At 35.3% G+C, this 23591-nt stretch overlaps 1 protein-coding gene across 11 annotated transcripts in view; it reads right to left on the bottom strand.

Annotated features, from left to right (window-relative positions):
* Positions 1-23591, bottom strand: part of MYO3B (myosin IIIB) — a 195584-nt gene that overhangs the window by 111542 nt on the left and 60451 nt on the right. For 9 of the 11 annotated variants that reach the window (XR_008204654.1, XM_052674958.1, XM_052674959.1 and 6 more), the window contains 2 exons: positions 16814-16879; positions 4285-4440 (listed from right to left, as the gene is read on the bottom strand). Coding sequence is in view for 10 of the 11 variants with exons in the window: in XM_052674958.1 (XP_052530918.1) it covers positions 4285-4440; positions 16814-16879 (222 nt within the window). In the remaining variant the exon portion in view is untranslated. Of the gene's footprint in view, positions 1-4284; positions 4441-5709; positions 5903-14711; positions 15923-16813; positions 16880-23591 lie in introns of those variants that run through there. The other 2 variants (XM_052674964.1, XM_052674963.1) reach the window with 2 other exon arrangements.

Genomic DNA, 23591 nt, shown 5'->3' with positions numbered 1-23591 from the left:
ACAAGCCCAACGGCTACTGGAAAGTAGGACTTGACAATGACCCGAGCACTAACGCATTTCAGAATAGATCTTTGGGGACAGTGTCATTATAGCAATGGGAAGTAAATTCACAGTGCTGATAAAGGTTTCCTTAGAGCAGACGGAATTGCCTCTTTAACATAAACTACCACCCTTAGAGGATGTTCCAGGCCAAAATGAGCAAGTCTATGAGAGGAGAGATTCAAATGAGATTAACACAGATCTATGATGCACTCAATACATCCTAAAGCTTCCTTGTAAGTATAATCACTCAGAGCTCAGACTAAAACATCATACCAGCACTCTGATGCCAGTGTACTGTGGATTGGGAAATAAACCTGTCCAGACTTGTCTGGGAGCTGGAAAGTGGATTAGAAATGCCTTTGTACCTCCTTTCACTGCATTAACTAGATCTTGTGTTTAGGTGCCAACTTAGACCCTTACGCAAATATTGTTTCAAATAGTTAATAATAAAATTCTTAAAAGTGCTTTTAGGGGCTATTTGTCTCTAGAAGTGTGTTGTGACAAAATTCAAATGAATTATTATACTTCTATTAATATAATTAAGAATAAATGTGTCAAAGCTAGTAAGCCAACTGGATGCCCAGATTAGACCCAGTTGCACGCTTACTGCAACCACACCTTTGCATACAGCGTGGCAACACCACAAAAGTAACTGCCACTTTAACAGCCTGAACATGAACATCACTTGGCAAGGGAAAAGTGATTATATTCCCTATGCACTCAAACCTTCTCCTCACAGATAATGGTGTGGTTAGAAAAGGTGGATTGCACCAATTTAACTGAAAGATTTGGTCCCTTTTGTACCTGCCATGAGCCACCTCCCCTTCCCAAGCTTACCAGCTCCATATACTAGCAGATCAATAATGCAAGTGACATTTTCTGCATGTTTACTACTCCAAACCAGAGAGACTCACCAAAGAATTATGTGAATACAAGAGCCCAGATTAGGCAAGGAGTGGTACTGCCCAGCAGAAAGTGAAGTTGAAGAAATAAGTCAAAGACAAAATACAAGGGGAACCACTCCTGTCAGTGGTAAGGAGCTGTTAAATCAGCTCGGCACATCTGGTCTAACCACATCATAAGCTCCATTTTCATTCTCCTGATTTCATCTAGTACTCATTGGTATTTTTTCCCTCAATATCACTGCCCCCATCTCCTTCACAGATTGTGGAAAAATAACACGAATTATAGTCAAGCATAGTCCTTCATTATCTCTATATCAATAATACTAAATTTCTAACCTTCAGTCTTGCTTTCTGCACAATGATCTTAAGTGATGTCCCAAAATAGACATAACTGGGATGGTTCAACTGGAAAGAGAATCCTATAAATAAATTTTTAAAAGCACCACAACTGCTGAGTCAGTAAAGCATCAAAAGATATAGAGTGCTCTGATGTTGGAAGACTTTCATGTGAAACGAAACCCAGGCACCTCCTGATCAGTTGTCATCACTGCTGACCCTCTGACTTCCCTCACAGTAGAAGTGCTGTTAACATCAGCATCCTGATGATTTTCTACTTTCTGGAAATTTTCAGCATGCACTTTGTGAGATCTATGGCTGTATAAATGAAAGAAAATGCTCTTTAACTCATCTTTTAAGTAACTGATCTATAGTGTTGCTGTGTATCTAAAAAAGGCATCTACTTTTCTTTATCTCTCAGCACCAGGGAATTAATGCACATTTTACTCAACCTGTCACGTGTACACCAATAAACAGACAAAGAGCATGCACATATACCCAGTGGTATAATAGAAAGGTTTTACTCAGCCTGGGTTTTAAATGGCCTTTTTATTTTGAAGTGGTGATTATACACTCAGATCACTTCTAGAGATCACCAGAAATGATTGCCAGTAAACATTTTTAAAGCACCACCTTGTCATGTGTTCTTCTCCATGTCAGATTCTGCATTGAAAATTATTTTATAAAGGCATTACAGAATTTTTAAGGCTTTTCACTGCTACTATTTTTCCTAGAAGATAAATCTTTCTATTACAGAGATTATGAGATGACTGTGCATATGCCTCTGGGGAATATTATAATTAGATGGTGATTGATTCTCTTGTAATAATCTTTTGTTTATAGTCCAACATTAACTGGCTGGTAGCAAGTACCCACTTAAAATTTAGAACTTTCCTACTTCTAGGAGTATAAAGCAGCTATTTTTGGACCCGCAGTTGTGTGTAGGGATTTACAACAGGAACATTCAGCAGCAAGGCAGGTAGAATTACAGAAGTCCAACACGTGTTAACAGAAGAAAAAGATTTCAGATGCTTCTAGTATTCAAAATCCTAATTATTTAAAATTTATTCTGTATTTACTAAATTGCTCCTTAGAATACAGAAAAAAAGATAGATTTTTACCATTGGAAATGCTATAAGGTTCTGCAAAACAGAACACAGACTTGGTCTTTTACCATGGATATGCTTTTCCAGTCTTACTAAATTTTGCCCCAGTTTGATCAAGTCACAAATAGTGGGAAATCAGTTCTTTATCATTCAGAACAATATGTCGTATATTTCAATGCTGGAGCATACTAAGTTTTTGTCCTCACTCTCTGTCTTGATCAAAGTGGGCCAGTGCTTAAGAAAAAAAAACTAAGGAGCTAGTAATGGAGCTGTAGTATAAAGTTACAGTGATCCAAAAAAATCAGAAAGACATTCTATTTTCTACTATTAAGGAAGACTAAGAGAGCTGGGACTTTTCAGCCAAAGGAAGGCTAAGTTGAATACTGTGATTCTTTAATTATAGTTCTACAATAATATTGGCTTCAAAGTAAAGGTAAAAGATTTCTGTAGCAACCTGATCTTGCATCTGCCTCTTAGTACTCAGAGTAATTCAGAGGCACAGTGAAAAGCAAAACAAAAGACCAGGAAAGAACATGGTGGGGACAAAGTATGCTGAGAGTAGTGTTTAAGAGTAGAGGAGACACTATAACAGAGCTCATAAAGGTGAAATTCGCACTTTCTTAGTGATGAGAAATAAGTTGCCTGTGAGCTACATGACTAGTTTATGGACAGACTTGAGGAAATAAATGCTGGCTTGATCTTGACTCTGTCTCATCCTACATTGTGCAGCCAGATACCAGAGTAATTTGTTGAAATAAAAATTATAGTATTATATTATAGTACAAGGATCATTTACATACTGTATCTTTTATTCGGTTAGCAGCTGGGAAAATTCCAAAACCTTCTGTGCCATCCAAGCCACAGCTGTAAGCAATCTGATCTGTAAGGTGTTACATGAGGAAGGCCTACTCGAGGGGAAGGACACGGCAGGAACATACAGTGGATGCTGGCGTAGCACCCTTACATAATCTCTGATACGCTTTTTTGAGGGAGAGGAGGAACGGAAGTCAGCTTCACCTTGAAACTGTACTTACAGCTACTCTATTATTTTAAATTCCATATTTTTGTTTGTGCTTTTAGCATTTAAGCTACAAAGTCTAATCACATATAAGTATATACATGTTTATGACTTGTGAGTCATGACATTTAATATTCTCCATCAACATTAGTATGTGTTTGTTTATAATAATAAGCTAGAGCTTATCTCATGGTAGACAAATTTTATATTACAGAATGATTGCTGAGCTTGGGAAGGTGTGCTCATTTGCATTTAATTCTTTTTTTAAGACAGTGAAATCCTGCCACCCTCTGGACAACAACTAAACTAAGACATACATTATCAGCCACAAAAGTAAAAACAAACAAACAAAGTCATATTCATTGCTTTTTAACATAGTTAAATTAATTGCTAGACTGAATAAAAAATAGCAGTTATTACAAAACTACAAACAAAACAATATTTTAAGTATTGAATAACCTACTTAGCATTAGTTTCTAATCAAAAGGAAATCCATTCTTAACCTTTTCTAACAGCAACTTCATTGTTCATCGCTGTATTTCTAAAGAATCTGTACCAAAATACAAGTTTCTTCATGCCAAAAGATAAAAAGACTTCCATAGACCAGAACATTTTGGAATTTCTAGCATTTCTGAGATTAAGTCAGGAGCAAATGTATATAAAATAAGAGCTCAGGAGGAGAAAGAAAGTGAAGAAGAGTTTGTATTTTTAGCTTAATTTGTTGCTTTAAGATCTAGCAATATGAAAGAATATTTCTTGCACATGGCATGCCTCACCTATTGCTAATGATAGTACTAGTCAATGCATTAATATGATCATTCGAAACAGTAAATGTCTGTTTGGGAAGGAAGGCTGTTGCATATGTGTTGTACAGTACCTTGTTTTTGCTACAGAGCCCAGTCGCTGCTGTTCTTGGATAAGCTCAGCCAACTGTTTTTGCAGAGACATATCTTTACCATGCACTTGTTTAATAAAGGGATGCTCCAAAAGGTGGGTAACTGTAGGACGTTTCTCGAAATCTTTGATAAGACACCTGCAACAGAGAAATAGTGGTCTCATGCAACCATGTTATTTCATTACAGCATGGTTTGAGTTGGCTTACTTCACATGATTGTTACTGCAATGTTTGTTTTTTCCACAAATTCCTTGGTATGCAGAGTTCCTGGGTATGCAAAGAAAATTTTCTTCTACATTGGAATAAAGCTGACATTAATACTTGATGAAGTAAATTCAACCTGCAACTATATTACTTATAAAGGTTATGAATCTTAGATTATTTCAGTCTTTTTTTGGAAAACTGTAACTAGCTTACTATGAAAAGTTGACATTGTAATTGCTGTACAGTTAATAGACACCACACATAACCAAAGATGAATAGACAATATTTCATTCAATTTAATTTTCTACCTACTCTCCAGTGAGAGTGTTGACCAAGAGCTTAAGGACATAGCCTAATAAAATCTAAAGTGAAACTTGCAATACATCAATAGTTCAAACAATTCATTATAAGCTTTATTCTGTGCTAAAATAAATATTTCAGACACAGCTGCTATACTATGATGCTAAGTTGTTAGTGGAAGAATCATAGAAAATTCTGCAAACCCTCATAATTCAGAATGGAACAGAAATGAGTGTCAGATTTAAATGCTAGTTAGGATACCAAAGTTCAGTCTGTGATAGAAATAGGTGATCAAGTAGTAGAGAGCTGTATCTTATTAGATTAGCATAAAGTGTAACATGAATTTCTATAATAAAGATTTAAAACTGAGGATGCCATAATTAAACTAGAATTCTCTTCTGTACACTAAAATTTAAATAATACAGTCCAAACAGAAAAATGATCAGACTGCTTTAAAGTACCCTTTAATTCTTTGTATTAAAGTTACATTCTGTTTATCTTGGTTACATAAAAAAATATTTTTAGTAATTGAGAATGTGAAAAAGAAAACCTGCAATTCCATATGCATGGCTGACACAACAGCTATCATTTCAGTGAATCTAGTCCAAGATGAGTTTAATTGATGAGATGCATTCATATTATACACTTCAAAATTACATTTCATATTTGCTATTATTAAGTGTCACATCTGAAGTACTTCCTTATCAGGGGCAAGTATAACAAATAAACATTATCTTTTCACCCCCAAATTCAATGAAACTTTAATACTTTTTAGAACAACTGATAGTCTAGAAGCATCAATGCAATTATTAAAAAAAAATATCTAATACATGCACATTAATTGATTCTAAATATTATCAAATACATCAGAAAATGAATAGCAATTTAGCCTCACCTCAAATACTTTACTGAAGTCTAAGTCAGGTCTGAAAATGATCCTGAAATGTCATCTGACAAAACTTTAATATTTTGGTTTCCTGAAAAACATTTTCTCAGTCTCTTCTTGCTACATGTAGTCCAGAAAAGACAGTCTCTAAAACCTGCTGCCAGTTTAACTGCTTTGGTGGGTTTTGCTGTCAGACAGAACTAAGGCATCCTGATAGAAAGACAACCAACAAAACCTGTGTTATCTCCTTCCTTCAGAGTACAAGGCTATAAATACAACTCCTGTCCTCCCATGAAGAAAGATCCATCATTGGCCTTTAACAGGTTCAGACATCCTCACCACACACTCCTTTCCTGCTGTTATCCATGTTTTTTTGTCAGTACACCCACACAGACAATACAGTCCATGCCAAACCTGGTTATATTTATGTGCTTCCTGTGAAAAATGAAAAAAGCATCTGAAAAGGAAGATACCATTAATCGGATAGGCAGAAGAAAAGAAAATGCAAAACTATACAAAAATCATTACTTAATGGCAAGTGTTTGACATGCATACGTCAATCTGAAAAGCTCACAGGCTCTTGATTTTTACTAACAGCATCTAGAAATTCACATCATGTATGCCATATTGCTAATATATAAACACTCCTGTTTCATTTGATTACATCTGAAATATTATAGTAATATAATTGAATTCAGGGGAAGACATGGCTGAAGTTACTTTTTAGATAGTAACAATATGTGAGATTAAATGAAATCTTACGAAATTACATGGTTCCATTTTGCATTGCATTGAACACTTTGCATTCACAAGAAATGCTAATATAAAAGTCTTCTACCTTGCACTATGCAGTTATTACAGTAAGTTCTGCTCTGAGCTCTGGTCCAATGCACCTCCAAAGATACCCTATGGACAAGATCCAGAGGTTGCAGGAGAGAATTTTTTCCATATAGAAGGAGATGAAACATCCAAACATCCAAGATACTGCATTCATAGAAGTATTTTGAGAGAAAGGGAAACTCTTTAGGGAAATAAATTCTTAGCTTCTGCATTGTGTGCCTAAAATCCTAGCTCTCTGAGTCTGGCACACATTTTTAATGAGTACAGATAAGTTCTGTCAGTGAGAACATCTTGAAGACTACTTGAGGGATTGATTACCTTGGCTTCCGTTGCATATTCTTGCCATGCCTCTGTCTTCTGCAAATATTTTTTTATATATTTTTTCATCTATATGCAGCTTTTATTTTTTGGTAGCAGAATATTTTTGCAATTTGTGGCCACTTAAGAATTCACTTGAAACACAAGTGAAACTTCAAGAATTTATAAGATGACTAATCTAGCAACACAAAAGACAGATCCCTGTGATTCTGGGATCAAAATCTCCATTCTAAGCTCAGAGTGTGCAAAGCTTGTGCCTTTATCAGAAAAAGTAGGCCCTCTCTGATGATCGTTGGGATGCCACAACAAAACAAAGAGCTACTAACATCTGTTTTTGGGCCACACTTATGAGCTGGTGAAAAAGGGAAAATAAGGCTGACTGCAGGTATTCCATAAGAGATCATCTACACTGGAAACAATATACTACAGAAAACATTAATGGAGGATAGCATATTGATCATTATGATGCTAAATCCTTCATGAAGGTGACTTATTACAACACTTCCTACATGCCTGAAACAGAACTATGTGAAAAAATTAATCACATGGGTACGTGGGTGCTTGTATTCACAGTTGTCATAACTAATCAGTACATCCAAATCAACAAACATATTCCTCATAAAGTACAGAAAAAATAAATCAAGAAGTAATATGCAACTTCAAAATCTAACATTATTAACATTTTAGAGGAAGAGTACAGTAACTGAGCAGCTTTTATAATGTCACTTACCAGAAAATATTATTATTCAGAATGACCAAACAAAGTCTCAGTGTGCATTGTACGTGTAAATATTAAGAAATAACATCACTGAAGGATTTGCATCTGAGGAAAGGAGGAAAAACTGTAATATCTTCAGGTATTCATCTGAACTTGATGAATTCATTTAAGACCAATTTTGAAAGTGCCTAAGCTAGCTGTCCAACATCAAACACATTGCAATTATATATTAAAAAAAAAAAAAAAAAATGTGGTGCACCGGCAGTTTAAGTCAATTTATTTGGGCCATGGAGATTATGCAATATAAAACATACAGGGTAAGACTGCCTCACATGGAGCAAATTGAATAGAAAATGTACTGCAACATGAGTTTCACATAAGGTATGATGAAAATATGATCAGATGTGGTTTGCAATTTTTTGGATCTAAAATAACGTGCAGTGCTAGTACAGAGAGATTGAAAAGGAAACAAACACTGTACATGTTGTTGGTCCTGATAAAAGCTAATTCATTACCTAATTTGAAATTCTAGTATCTTCCATCATGCTTTCTTAGCTGAAAATTAATTTTCAGAATTCATTAGTGTCACTACATTAAACGTAGGTTGCAGCCATTTGCTGCAATCTCACATCCAGGCTTCTAAGCACCGTTTCCATTCTGCCACAATTACAGGCAAAGATGAAGCATTTATTAGCAAGTGATAAAAGCAGACTCCCATACATGCAGGCCTGTCTGAAACAACCTCTAAAAATTCACTAGCTGCTTGCACTTGGATGATAACATTGTTGGAATTGCTATATCTCAACAATGTAAATTGCCATTTTGCAAGTAGAAAATCAGATGACTGAAAGGGGAGCAATTTTATCAGCATTCATGAGCTAATATTTACTAATGAATAAATGGAAAGAAATAGATTTCTTAAGAAATGCAGCAGCAGTCTAAATCTCCTGTGTGCTTAGAAACAGAAAACAATTACTAATGTCATTCATTACTGCAGCAAAAGCAGTAGTACAGCAGCAGCAGGAGGGTTTTTAAAAAAATTCTTTTCAATCAGATACATTATGATTTGGCCTCAAATATTTTCTTCATAAAGAACACAAGAAGCTACAATTCTTACAGCTCAGATACTTCATAATTGTTCTCTAGCATACTGCTTCCTTCAATTTTTACATTTTAAAAAATGCTACATTTTCTGAAGATTTCTCAATTGCTAGCAGTGGGTTGCTGACACTTGTTTTGTCTCGTGAGCCAAAGAGCCAGGGAGACATCTAGTCACTGTTTATCATCAGTGTGCACAGAAGATGAATATGTTACTTGGAAGAAATGATTACTATGTATCATATTTGTATTAGGCAGGGAACACACAGCCTCTGGGCAAAAGAGAGAAAGCCTCCAATCTGTTCAGCAATTGGTTTGACACACTTCTCTTTGCCACTCTTCTGGCCTGTCCCTCTGCCACACTCCTCCCACCATTCATGTGCTCCTCACACAGCTCTCTGTCACTCTTCCCTGCCTTCCTAATGCTTCACTTCTTGCACAAGTACCTGCTGCTCTCTTTGATGCCTATCAATGAGGAAGCTTTCAAAGGTCTTGAATAGGACTTCAGGTCTTCCTGAGGTGCTGAGATCCTCTCCTACCAAATACAGATAGTTACCGGGTTTCCCGAAAGGAAAAGATGGATTAGCTGGAAATGTAAAGAAGAGATTTCCCAAAGGAAAAAGCTGAATGAATTACATCATATTTTTGTGAACCTTTCTCTATATTGGAAAAAGAAGGTTGTTAGGTTCTAAGATTTTATTTTTTCCTTTCCCATATTTTCCCATTAGAAGGCTGTTCCACGGTAGAAGATTAATGAAATCCAGAAGATAGCCCGAATTGGGTTGCACTCCTGCTAGAAAACCAGACAAGCAGACACTGAGTAAGAAACCTTCCAGTCTTTTCTGTCCTAAAGATGTTTCAAAGCAAGCAACTTACGTGAGAGATAAAGAGGCAGAAATTTTCACTTTCTTCCCTGCAGAATTTTTTTTTTGGCTTTTATTTTCTTGTTTTAAGAAAAAAAAAAATATTGTTTTTGAAGTTGCTCATTATGTGATATCTATCCTCAGTGAATACAAAAATACAAAGCGAAGAACAAATTTGTTCTATCCTTTAAAAGATATTGTCTAATCACCACAGTGCCAAATTTCGGAAGATGGGCTGGAGAGGGATATTTGTTCTTGACAGTAACTTCTCTGTTACTGATAGCAACATGCAGGAAAGGAGTTTTATTCAGTGAACCACTTTTACCTTCTATGTTAAAGACATGTATTTCTTTGCCTTTGCACCATAAAAGGACAGCAACTGCGTCTTACACTGTGCATGGAAGACAAACGTGGTGCCAATGCATACTGATTCCTTTCACACTATGGGACTTCTTAATTAAGTTCATAATAAAACAGGTTCAGTTGAACTGTTTTGAAAAGAACGTTTAGAAAATTAATTTTAGTTGAAGTGGATATTACTAACGTGACCTTTTCACAGGACAGAAGTTGGACAGCTAACTCAGCTGAGTCAGTAGAGGAAATGACCAGAAGCGATTGCAGGTAAAAGTTTATCCATGAACTCGCATGGATAGAGTAAAACAAGACAAAACTATCAACAGAGCTTGCATATCTAGAATAAGTACTGAATATTTAAGCAGAAAAAATGACAATTATTTGAGGATTACTACTACTACTGTATTGATTGCTGACTGCTATTAAATTACTGTTCAAATAGGTCATCTTATTATTTCTGAGGATTTACTGATGTGTTCGGTTTTGCTACCTGCTATAATGCAGCCTCCCTCCTAGAGAAAATGCATAGACATTTATGTTATGATATGTCTGAACAATGCTGCTCACGTAAAATTAAACAATGGCATGTTGGTGTGATAAAACATACTCTTATCTGTGTACACAACAGACCTCATTCTGCAGTACTGTTTATCAAATGTTTTATTTGTACAGACTTTCAATGTCCAAAGCTATTTACTGTCATAAAAATGAGCATTTGGGGATACTGTAGCATGTACTCATTGCTATGATGGTGCATTATATTCAAAATCAGTCTCCTTAGACACACTTAATCCTTTCTAGGAAAGGAAACAAAAGAAGAGAACTCAAAACCTCAGCACGTCTAAAGAAAATAATTATCATCTTTGTTGCGTAAGAACTTTTGAGATCAAGCCAGTAGCACCCTGGTTGTTTTTTAACTGACTAAAATGCTCTGCTTCTATCCAGCACACTTACTGCACCTCCTGTCTGTGTACCATATGCAGCTGTAGCAGACACGAATCAGTCACATGCAGGAGAGAGGTGGAGGAGAGCAGCCATTGCCTGTATTACATTCTGAGTGATGAAGGGATGCGCCTGCTGCCCTAAAGCCTCCTAGGAATGGGTCTGCCCACCCCCCACTGCTGCAGGTCACTCGTTTGCAAAAAATGATCTAAAAACCTGTGACAGCTCTGCCAACAGCATTTCTGGTTTTGGTCCTAATTCAGCAGGACAGACAAGATACAAATAACCTTATCCTCAGAACTATATATAGCTGCCTCTCTGGAAAAACAGAATGCTGGCTCTGAGGATATGTTGTAAGCTAAACAGATCTCCTGTCTTGAATGAGCATACCATGATAAATAACAAGGATTTTATTCTTCCTTTGCTGCTAGGATGAAAGACTGAATTTATGACAAAGTAGTCAATTACCACATGCATAACATAAATTCTGATGCTCAGAACATGTTTATATCTTTATTGATCTGCTTTTTGGTAGCAAATTTCATAAATAACTAATCTTACCTAGCAATGAGACCAACACTTAATACTGAAATGTCACCAGCACCTGTTTTCTAAACAAATCTTCTTTCCATTTCATTTTTAACATGCAGCACCATAGACTGTAATTTAGAACACACACTTCAAACCTATGAAAGGTTCACTCAACTTTGAAATTGTAAAATCAGGTGTAGCAAATAGATTTCTCTCTGTTCTACAGATTCAACTATAACAACAGGTTTCCCAGCCTCCTTTGGTCTGAGTAAACATGGCATTTTGTTGTGGCTCATATAGGTGTTTCGGAAGAAATAATGGGAAATCATGCAGTGGCACCTCCCTCAGTTCTTGTAATGGGTCAAATTTTGCTCAAGTTGTAGCTTTATTAGAAACACCTGAAATTCCATAAGAACAATTCTAGGAAGCATATAAAAAATGTTCAAATGCATTTATTTACTGTACAGTGAAATCAGGGTTTTTCTAGCCTTTTACCAGGAATGAATCTACTCTATTTCTTTGGCCTACCTTTGCACACTTGGGAACACAAAAAGCTCTTACAATTGAAGCTTTTTTATTACAAACAGTACATTTTGCATTTTGTATCAAACATTCTCCCTTAGGTCAAATCTCCTTTTATAATAACAGCATACAGCTGATTTGAGGCAGATGTAGCATATAGAAACTAGAAGATACGGAAAGCATACTCTAGGTGCTGACAGCATATTTCTGTTATATCCCCTATAATAGCAGAAAGAAGAAAAGAACAGAGGCAAAGCATTCAGTGCAGTCTTGCCCATTTTCCAGTAAATAAGGACAGCCACTGAAAAAGCAATCATAGATACACTACCACATCAGTCATAGAGGAGTTGAGGAAAGTCTTCTCTCTTACACACCATTAAACTAACCATTTGATGCCCTCTTCTCCAAAAGTGGAAATTCAAATTGTGGCCACACTGATGTGCCTCCACACAAGCTAGCTAGCAATCACCTGGGCAGACGAGACCAGATTAGTTCTACTTGTTGGGGGTCAACAGCAACATTCTTACCACTCCCATGTGCCAGACCTGATCTGGATGCCATGGCCCACAAGATGACAGCTGACATATCTTTTCTCCCTGAAGCTTGCCTTCATCTATCAGTACACTGGAGTACTCCATGCTCAGCTCTGCTTCTGATTACCGGATGCCTTTGAGCAAGACATCCTTTTTTTCCAGTACAACTAGGAATTAAACATTTTTCTTCATTATGCAAGTACAGCTGAGAGAAATGAAACTTTACTATTCTTCTGCTGCTTAATTAGTCCAGTGTGAAGGAACTACTATCAGACAAACTGGGGGCTATTATTTGTTTTGTGTTTTATTTGCAAGTCAAATTCTTACTGCTTATCATGTTTCCACACTTTTGCCTTTCATACCATCAAAAACACATTCCAAACAAACGTCTTGAACATATTTGAAACTCTTTCCTTGACAACAAAACTAGTTTAACTAGAAGGGATAAGTTTACCCCGAAAAACAAACTACTTCAAAATTAACACAGACATATTCCTCACTGGAATCAGTCATGAAGAAAACTGGAGCAGTTTAGGATAAAATTTGGGCTAAAAGTTCTAAACATTTTCAGAAAGAAGTATGGTAGAATGTACCAATCAGAGGCAAAAAGAAATGGCAACAGTTGGTGGTGGTGGGTTGGGTTTTTTTTTGTTTGTTTTGTTCTGGGTTTTTTGTTGTTTTTTTTTTTCAGAATCATAGGCAAATGACAACAGATGAGTGGTTGAAAAATGAGCTTCTACTAAAGCAGGCAGAAACTTTGAGATCATGGGAAGAGGATCTTGGGTACAAGGAAAAGCTAGACAAAAGGTTGACAGATTAGATACTAAATGCAAACTCTGAGATGTTGCTCAGCTATAAAACATAAGCAAGGATTTTGGCACTTAGTTACAAAGAAGCTTAAAGAAAGGAGTAAGGAAAGTATCTCATCAGACAACTATTTCCCGTTTGTTTGTTTTACAGTGGGAATAGCAAGCCAATGAACAAACAAATGAAAGAAAACGAGAACAACCATCATTCATTGCTAATGATAAGGAACTCAGCAATCTACTGAGAGAAAGATCTATATGCTATGACATTCATAGGTCATAGCACTATTCTTTACAGAGTCTGGGCTTCAAACTTCCATTGGAATTTCTCACTTCTTTGTAAAACTGCTCATTAAAAAGCTAAAAATAATGGTATACATTATGTATGATCATTCTTCTGTACAAAAATGTCTCAAGCAATACCCAAAATTATTGGAGTTCTTTTGTCAGGTGCTACAATTTAGCATTTCAAATGAATCTTTATATGGATTCTCAAAGACTATAGTCATGAATAAAATGGAAAATTTACAGATTTGGTGGCAACCTTACAACATAGCAATTTGCATCTTTCTTTCATTTGCAAACCTCTTAGTCTTTCTAATACTGAGAAATTAATGAATAATGTCAACTACATATCATGCTCTCAGTGACAGAAACAGTAAAATTGTCTTTATGTAGAAACAGAATGTCACTAAACAACTGCTTAGATTGTGAAAAAATTGATATGCACTCAGAGCACTTACAAACTATATACTCCATATGATTTCTTAATTGAATCACTCTGATGTAAACTCAACAAGATGAAATGCAGCTTGTAAGGCTTTTTAAAAATGAGTGCAAAAATTAAGAATATTGAGACTGAAAATTAAATTTGTATTGTATTTACAATACCACTGCTGAAATAAACTTTACTTTCTGATGGTAAATGATGACCATAAATCCTGTTATTTCACATTGTGACTTTACTACTTCCTGAATTCCTTAATTCTTGAAGTCCTTCCACTTCATGAAATACTAATTCAAAGAACCATAATAGCTCATCATTGGTTAAATAAATTTAAAAGAAGAATGTCTGTCTCTGGAGACACCAATGCTCATTTTAATTAAGATACCATTTTGTGATGTAATGTAAATAAAGGTTATTGTATCCTCCTGCTTCAATACTATATTAACTCTTCTATCTACCCCTAGAGATCAGTCAAGATTTAAACTGCCAAGAATATTATTTGTGGCAATCAGGCTAATTTTAGTGACTTTTGAAAAATTAATTTTATCGTGAAGTCTATATTATTTAATGAATGAATTCTGAACCACTTTATGTCTGAAATGGTGGTAAACATTTTAATCTTGAGAGAATAGTAATGTGTACGCTGTTGCTATCAAAAAATTAACTTTTCAAACATTTATAGACAGAACGTACTCTTCAAAAGCAGTATTTTCTTTGAGCACAGAAATGAACATAGGTAGAAGTCTACCACTTGTAGGAGCCAATCCTCCAATAATTGATATGGTTATTTATTCAGCCTTATAGAAATAGTGATCTCTATTGAAAAGTCTTTAAAAATAAACAGATAATTCTTTCTCACATTATAAGTGGACCAGCCAAGCTCTTCATGGACTATTACATTAGTACAGATAAATAAGCATACTCAGAACTTTACTGACATGTTTAAACCTATGTAATATGCTGTGTGTATCTCAGTAGATACCACATACAAATTTATCTGTCAAATATGACTTGGCTGAAGTTGTATCTTCGCAATTAAAAAAAAAAAACAACCAGTTTCACAGACAGTGAAGAACATTCTGGCATTTCAAGAAGTGACAAAGGGGGGAAGGGGTGAGGGTGGGGAACGTTACAACGACCAGGTTTGGCAATCTTGGCATAGATAAAATTATTGTGTCAATAGAACTGAAGTCAGAAATATGCTTAGGAACAGATGAATGCTTGTTTTTTTGCCAGTACAAGGTCTGGCCCACAACTTGAACCAGATAAGCTTGTTATGCAAATGACATTAGCCATCCGGAAGGAGGTAGATAATGAAATTATTCCAAAGCTAACCACTCATCATAGCGGTTACAGAAACATCAGACAAGGTACCAACATATGGATAAAAGGCAGTATGGAATTCATACAGCCATTGCTTTTAATTTATCATAAACTAAGCTGTCACAAGGCAAGCATCATCAAATATATAACTAATACACATAAGTGAGCCAATTATCCATAACAGCTAAAAGATTTGTGTTTGTATTACAATTGCTGCATCTCTTCATGTTAAGAGATTGCATATGAGTATGCTTCCCTACTTCATTGTATGTTAGCGTAAAAAAATTAAAAGCAAGATCTGTAGACTTGCAGATTTTGCTAGTGAGAGGAAGTAATTAAGCAAAAGTAATTAAAAACAAATGTACAATTGCAAGATATCGAAAATTGAAAGGACGAGGTTACAAACAACATATGTTGAACTGAAGGACTGAACAAATGTTAAATCTAATTTTTTATCCTGTTCTCAGATTCAGATGAGACTTCTAAAAAGGAAGACCCACTGGGGCCAGAGTTCCCCAAAATATAGGGTCCATAAATACTGTAAAAAGAATGGTTTTCTGTAACAGAATGTAATTTATCCACAACACAGTGACTTTCTTAGTTAACCACTGATTCCACCACAGATTGCAGTGTACACTGATGAGTAAAAAAGGACCTGCATAATGGAGAAACAGAACTTAATTCAATCTGCTTCAAAGCAATGTACTTCTACTACTTACACTGGAAGAGATCCTGGGTCACACTGCAGCAATGATAAAAACTGCTTCTTACTGCAGGCTAAACATTATATCTTGCCTAACCTTCCTGGCCAATTTAAGCATCAGCATTATAAACTGTAATATTTTTTAAAATTCTTCATAAAAGTTACATTAATCTTTCTATTCTGAACTTATTCTAAAATGGGAAGATACTATTACAAAACTGACTGACACAGTTGTTAGGTACAGATATTGTACTACTATTGTACTACTCCACGAGAGACTATAGATACACTGATACACAACAGATTAATAATGGAAATATACAGATATTCAAATCTATCTTGAAAAGTCAGTATTGGTGAGCAGTGTTCAAAGTATTTAGTTATCTGGAAGTAGAAACTTCACAGTGTTTAATAATATCACATCCAGAAAATCTTTAGCGCCTGTGCAACATTTGTACACTACCTTTTTAGACTATTTGTACAACTTTTGTTCATATGCATGTTGGGTATACAAATTACTGAATATTAGTAAAGTGGAAAAAAAGGCAACTGTTTTCTTTCTTGTCTTTTGAATTCTTATTTTAAACTGACCAGCAACAATTTTCACTAACCCTTTTTCTCTTTGACACAAAACTCCTCTGCAAAATCATCAAGGAAATCAGTTATCAGTTATATTTATAAACATGCTCCAACTCTATTAAGAAATCAAGAAGCAAGCTAACTAAGGAGTTCAGAGAAGCTGTGAAACAAATTACATGAGAAGATGGAACAACTGAATAGCTTTCAACATCTGAAAAACAGTGAGTTTCTGAATAAGCTAATTTTAAATCAAATAATACTCACTGTGAAATGAAATGGTTGAATCCTCTGCACCATTTTTCAGGATGCAGCAAAGTAGGAGGAGGGTTTCTGGAAAACAAAGTTTTGGGATTTAGAATCTTATTGTTTACAAGAATTTTCTCAGATGTATTCAACAAAAATAATACTGTGCCCACTAGGGCTAAAAAGAAGGTGGAAAATTTAATGTCCTGCAGATGCCTGTTCATTTTTTCTTGCTGCTGCTTTTTCATTGACAGTTTTGCTCTTTTCATGTCCTTCTCCTTTTATGTCAATACCTTTGAAGCTGGCAGTGAGTACTGCTCATAGTATGCTTAGCATACTTTTAATTCAGCCTGACTCAGTAAGGATCAACTTAGAAGATTAACCTAGCCATCACACTCCTTAAGCACTTTACCCCAGATTACTGATGCTGACCATGAGTTTTTTAATGGTTATTGTAATAAGAGATACCAAGCTGTCAACATTTTGTGAGATTTCCATCCAGATTTCCATCAATTTGGATGATTTAGGAGATAAATCCTCCATGCTGTAAATGCTATTAAAAATGGATGTTATTTTTAAAATGACATTTAGTGCAGTAGTGCAGTGTCTCTTCCACAAGCATTATCTGGAACTCTGATGGGTTCCATGTTACTCGGCATATGACTCCTTTCTGACCATTACAGTTAAATTACATAAACATACAGGGTAAGGCCAATAGGTCACCTTAAGTGGACTAAATTTCAGTGCACCAGCCGATAGCAAGAAGCGGTCATGAATTACAAACTGTGTTATTACCTCCCAGAGGTTTCTTCAGCAACCTAACTTTTAGTATTACAGACTATTTAAAAGTCTTTAAAAAAATCAAACTTTTGTTTTATAAATCCTTATTAACTTTTTTGCTGCATTTGAGGGCTCAGTTCCATGGATCACATGTTATCGATGTGACAAAAAGATCACATATGATCTATTCAAAAAACAGAAACACCCACTAATAGCCTGGACTGTATCATGAACTGTCTCTTTTATACGAGGGACGCATCTGACAGCAAGACACTGCTTGGAAACATCTCACAATGCAAAAAGGCAAACAGCATAAATGCAACATAAATTAGTGTTGACCTGCTTAGAGGTCTTGAATTTTTCAAAAACTGATTCAAAGTAGTTACATTTAACAATTACTCTCAAAGAAACCAATTTAAGAAAAGAAGATACCAGGTGGGTTTGTCATAGTAGCATCATTTTTGTTCATCTATCTCTATTCAAAAGAAATGCAGTCATCTAATTTCACTGCAGGCTGTCGTTTTCTGAGATGAGTGTGTTATTACTTTTCTGCTTTCTTATAGAAGACTCAAGGAACACAAATTTCTTTGTGAAGTGAAGAAATTCAGAATGTTGGAGATGCGTACCCCTTATCAAATTTACATGTGGGAATCATTTTCAGAACAGCCTTTGTGCAATGAAAAAAAATCAACTCTATACAAGAAAGGTAAAACTTTCCATATAATGAAAATTTTTTATCAGCTTGCACAATCCATATGCATGACCTCTGTAAACAGCTTGAAGGGTCTTTTGGCCAGAATAGCACCAGGTCTGTTGTCAGTGTTTATTTTGCAGGAAAACTACTCTGACAGGAACACAAATCTGATAATTGGTATTCTGATAAGTACAAATTTTTATTGTATTGCCTAGAAGTACAATGCGTTTCTTTTTAGAATGATACCAATACTGTCTACTGAATATTTATTCAGTATTTATATCTGAATTTCACTGCAAAATATTTTGCTTTTGCAAAAGCTCAGTTACTGCTCACAAAGCATGTAGTTTTGCCTTCCCTATTCACACTGTTTTTGAAGTCTTGCCACTGGTGGTAACAACGGTGCTTACAAGTGTTTGGAGACACTATCATAGTCTCACAAAGAACTTTTTCAAAAAAAGAAAAAACAACACAGGTACTTAAATGATTTGCAGATGTTATGATGGAAACAAGCGGAATTGTTTGGGAGAACAGAAGAACAGACCAACTGAGCAGATATCATTCAGGAAATGTATTTACTCATTTGCAGGTTAATGACTAAGGAAGGAAGTAATGTTTCTAACCACACAATACGTTATGTCCAATGAATCACTAAGTTACTAAGCATTCACTGAACACTATCTCAGAAGCTGACAAGTATGTCTTGTGCCAAATTGTGAGTTATGGCCACATACATGTGATCATGAATTCTGTAACTCTACAGATGTTCTCTTGAGCTTGATGCTTTTGCTTTTGTATTGTTGACAGAAGATCCTATGTTGCTCCTAGTGTAAAATCATAGAATTGGTAGACCCCTCTGTTCTTAATCACTAAATATTGGGCTGACAAACATGTCCAGTAAATTAATTCCTAATGCTAATCTGTAAAGCATATTGGTACCCTTTGAAGGAAAACACTACCAAAATAAAAGTACAAAACAGAGTTACCCTATTCTGACATTGTAACCAGAAATAATTTCCAGGAAGGAGCATGACAGTCATTTAAGTTTCCCTACTGTCTATTTATCTAAGACACCACAGTGCATCTTTCATAGTGATGGCAGACAATATCAGCACTTCCACAGCACCTCCTAAGTGCACTCCTATCATACAATTCAAATCCAACTTTTAGGCTAAGTATGCAAGAGTAACCCTCTATTCAAGTATTTCAAGTATATCAAGTATTCAAGCCTTTTTTGTGAGCACACTAATCCCTCTGCAGTTTGAAATTAATAATCCATCAAAACATCTGCTATTCCTATCACTTAAAAGAGAAAAAGTATAATGACTCAATGTTATCAGATACCAAACTGCAGAGAAACACAACACTTGTCTCATCACTGTGGCTCATCAAAGGTAAAACTAAGGCCATTTTGACACTAGCTTATATTTCTGACATCACCGAATTTTACCAATATTGAGGATGTTTCTGTGATACTCAAAATACATTCACAGATAGACTAAAATCTGCTTCTTGTTAATTTGCTGACATAATTTATTCTACCCTTTGCATATGAAATCAGAACACTTTGCATGCAACCTTTCGATCACCTTGGCCACATATACAATAAGTTAAAGGACAACACAGACTCATTTTCTACTATAAATGATGGAAATTTGTATAAATAGATATATTAGTGGGAGCAGCAGATACACTATTTCAAAAAGCAGGTATAATTGGTCTTTACCCTTTTGCTTTACAATTAAAAATTATTCATAGAACTTCCAGTTCTGTTTCCTCAGGCAGATGTACTGTTCTTGTGAGGAGCTGGTCTACCCTCGTATTCAGCACCTTTTGTGGTGATAGTTATGCCATTTTCCAGGGAGTTTTGGTTCAGTAAGGACTCAAGATTCTGTCCGTACAACAGATCTCATGCAAAAGTACAATGTTCCTTAGAACACGAAGACAAGAACAAGCTTATCAAGCAAGACCTGCTGCTGAATTCTGAATGACACAAGTATAGTTAAGTGCTGGAAATATGTTAATCACTTGGACTTTACATGTTCCCTGTCATTCAGCTTGCACCAAAAGTGACAGCTGGTAAAACAAAATCACCCATTTTACCACAATAAGGACAATGATACAGTAAGCATTACTCGTCCTTTATGGTAAGCTATGAACCTAATAACAGACCACAGATATTAGATTGTTACTGGCAAATAGAAAATAAATATTTAAAAATTTTAAAAATTAAAAACACACACTGCTTTTTAAGCTACTTTAGTAAACTTAGCCATACAAACAAAAACAAAGATAGATCCCCAGTGACGAGATCGTATCATCAGCCTACTGTTTCTAATAGAGAAATCAGCAGATGAACCTCCAACATCTGTCACCATGAACAGGCTCTGGCAGCCACAGCACCACACACGTTTGTTTTTTTTTTTTTTAGCAAACTGAAACAGGGCAACTAGAAAGAATAATTCCGTTGACAGTCACCTACATAAATAGAATTTAAATGAAATTAAATCATCCATTCATATTTCCAAGTGCTATGTGAAATAGCCATGTAAAAAGCAGAAAGTGAACCATGTGTAATAATGAGACTTCTTTATAAAAGGTTGCACATAAACAGTGGATTGTATTTAGGTAAGTGAATATTTGACATCAATTATTATGTGAAAAATTCTCATATTATTTTAAAGTTGCACCTCTGTAAAGCATCCCCATCTTGAGTAACCCACTGAAAATAACAAAAGAATCCTTAACAGGGCTCAGAGGATCTCCCAGTCTACAAACCATTCAAACAAATATGAATTTTCCACTGATCTAATTGAAAAACTCTTATCCTAAACACTCTCCCATTCATCTGCCTCCTGTTAAAGTGTACTCAGGTTTGATTGAATTCCACTATTATATTTCACCAATGTTCATTCAGTCGGATGCAGGCTATGGTTTCAGCTCTGTAAGGTTAACAGAAACCGTAGTTTAGATGCCTCCAGGAATGGAGAATCAGCACAAAATACTCAGTGTATTCGAAGGCAGGCCTTTGAAACTAAAAGAAGACAGAAGAAGGGAGATAGGGCATAAGGCATGTTCCTGACAAGTTTGTCTTATTCACAACTGATTCATTTCTAAATAGTTTCTTCTTTTCTACTTCACCTCTCCTCTCCCTTTTCTTGAAAGGAATGTTTTCCTCATGTAACTATCTAGTTCATAACTTTTATCACAGGACTTCATGAATTATCTATTAGAATAAAGACATATTTTCTGAAATAAAGTTAAAATACCTTAATTATAACAAAAATATGCTGCTTTAAACCAAGATCGAGACCTAACTTGGGAACATTAAAACCTACCAAGAAAACAGTTCAGAGGAAGTCTCATTGCTATAAAAAGTGATGATCTTGCTGAAGTACTTCACTGTCTTTTAAATACAGAGAAAGTTTTGTTTGATATTATCACACTGGAATGAATGCTCTGTATATTTCATAGATTGTACATAATGCAAAAATCTGGTTGGAATTTAAAGGCTTAAAAAATTATATTGAGTTGAAAGTAAAACTGACAAATAACTGAGACTGTAAGATAATAATTGCTGGACAGGCTGTAGGGTAACCACACACTTTAAAAGCTTTTCTTGTAACAAAGGCTCCCAAATCCAGGGCAATACAAATTGAGCATCTCTTTCCATTCCTTCTCAGAAAAGAATGACAGTTCTGCACACTGTGACATGTAAATCCACACTTACTCCCTTTCACGTATGATTTTATGTGACTATTTATTTTGCCGTCTCTAAGTAAACAAGTGGATTAACAATGAGCAGGTACAACTCTAAAACAAATGTAAATCCAAAAATGAACAAAATATCAAATATCTCTTTAAAGAGATTTAATAAAATCAGAGATTAAATCTCTTTTAAGAGATTTAAAGAGATTTAACTGAAGATTTATTCACAAGTCTCCAGCTTGGAATATTTTGACATCCAGCATAAAGGGGGGGGGGGGAGGGGGAGTAAAAAGTAGTCAGATTCAGAATTACACACAAATCTCCTTTTGATTTTCAGGATTCATTTTACGTATTGCCAAAAGAAAAGCACTTCAGGAAGGGTATAAAAGAGCCTGTCAAAAGAAACATCCTAAGAAACCTCCTTCACTTGAATAATCCTGTACTTGGATTGTACTTGGTACATAAAAGTCACCTTTAAAGTAATGAATACAGAAATAAATAATGTGCTAGCCACATTAAATCATTTTGAAGATCAAATTATAACCTTCAGAAAATGCATTTAAGAAAATCTCAATTATGGATATTTTTTTTTTTTTAGCTTATACAGACAGAAATAAAATGGATGAAAAAGTATTGCAAAGTGTTCTGCTTGGGAACATCTGGATTATCTTTGACTTTTTCCCTTGAACACTGCAATTCACAGGCCACTGATTTCAGTCAGATTTGGCAGCTGCAATTTCATTAGCCTTTTTTAGGCTTGACAAGGCATCATTTATTCCTGTCATTTACTCTTCAGTTTTCAGATTCATTTTCTGGCTTCAGTGAGACAGAAACAAGTACTTTATTTCAGAAATACTTTTGGATGGAGGTGAACTCACAGTTTTGCATTCCAATGGTCAAGCTTCAAAATAGACAGCATAATTGAATTATAATTATGCTTTATCATCTCAGTTATTCACAGAAATTTCAGAGAGCTAAAGAGGCACCAGCAAATTAACAGCAATTGAAACAAAGGAAATAACAATAGCAATTTTTATTTGTAATCAATTCCTTGACTGCAATATAGTATTTTGCTTTTCTATTAAAACCGTGGCTCTGCAAATCTGAAATGGAGGAGAAACGTTACTTGCCAATGAAATCAAATGGGACAGTAATGCTTCTTTGCCTGGCTGAAACACATATGGTGTTGTCTCGACACTAAAATTTTGTAGTTGGAATAGTAAAATACTGCAATTACAGGGCATATTTGTAGTGTTGTTTGAGAAAATAAAGTATCTTAAAATCTGAAAGTGAAAATCACATAGGTAAATTTCTAACTGCAATTCAACTGTACATGTTTCAAACTCCCACTGTATACCAATCAGTTCATGAAGCCTGATTATACCTCATGCATGAGGATGCTGCCCAGTGGAGCATATGCATTCTTGGAAAGTTGTCTAAACTTTGGCTCAACAAGAGAAAAAACTAATATAGACATCATAAATTGTTTAATTTAAGAAATGGAGGAAAAGGGATCGAAGGCTAATGTGAGCAAAAGTCTTTGATAATTTCAAACAAACAGTTATCAGTGACCACTGAGATATGATAACAGGAAAGTGCAAGCAGAGAAAGAAAGAA

The sequence above is a fragment of the Tympanuchus pallidicinctus genome, unplaced genomic scaffold (assembly GCF_026119805.1).
Source record: "Tympanuchus pallidicinctus isolate F22 unplaced genomic scaffold, pur_lepc_1.0 scaffold15, whole genome shotgun sequence".
Taxonomy (NCBI): Eukaryota; Metazoa; Chordata; class Aves; order Galliformes; family Phasianidae; genus Tympanuchus; species Tympanuchus pallidicinctus.
The sequence above is the reverse complement of the archived record's forward strand: the minus strand, read 5'-3'. Positions and strand labels throughout refer to the sequence as shown.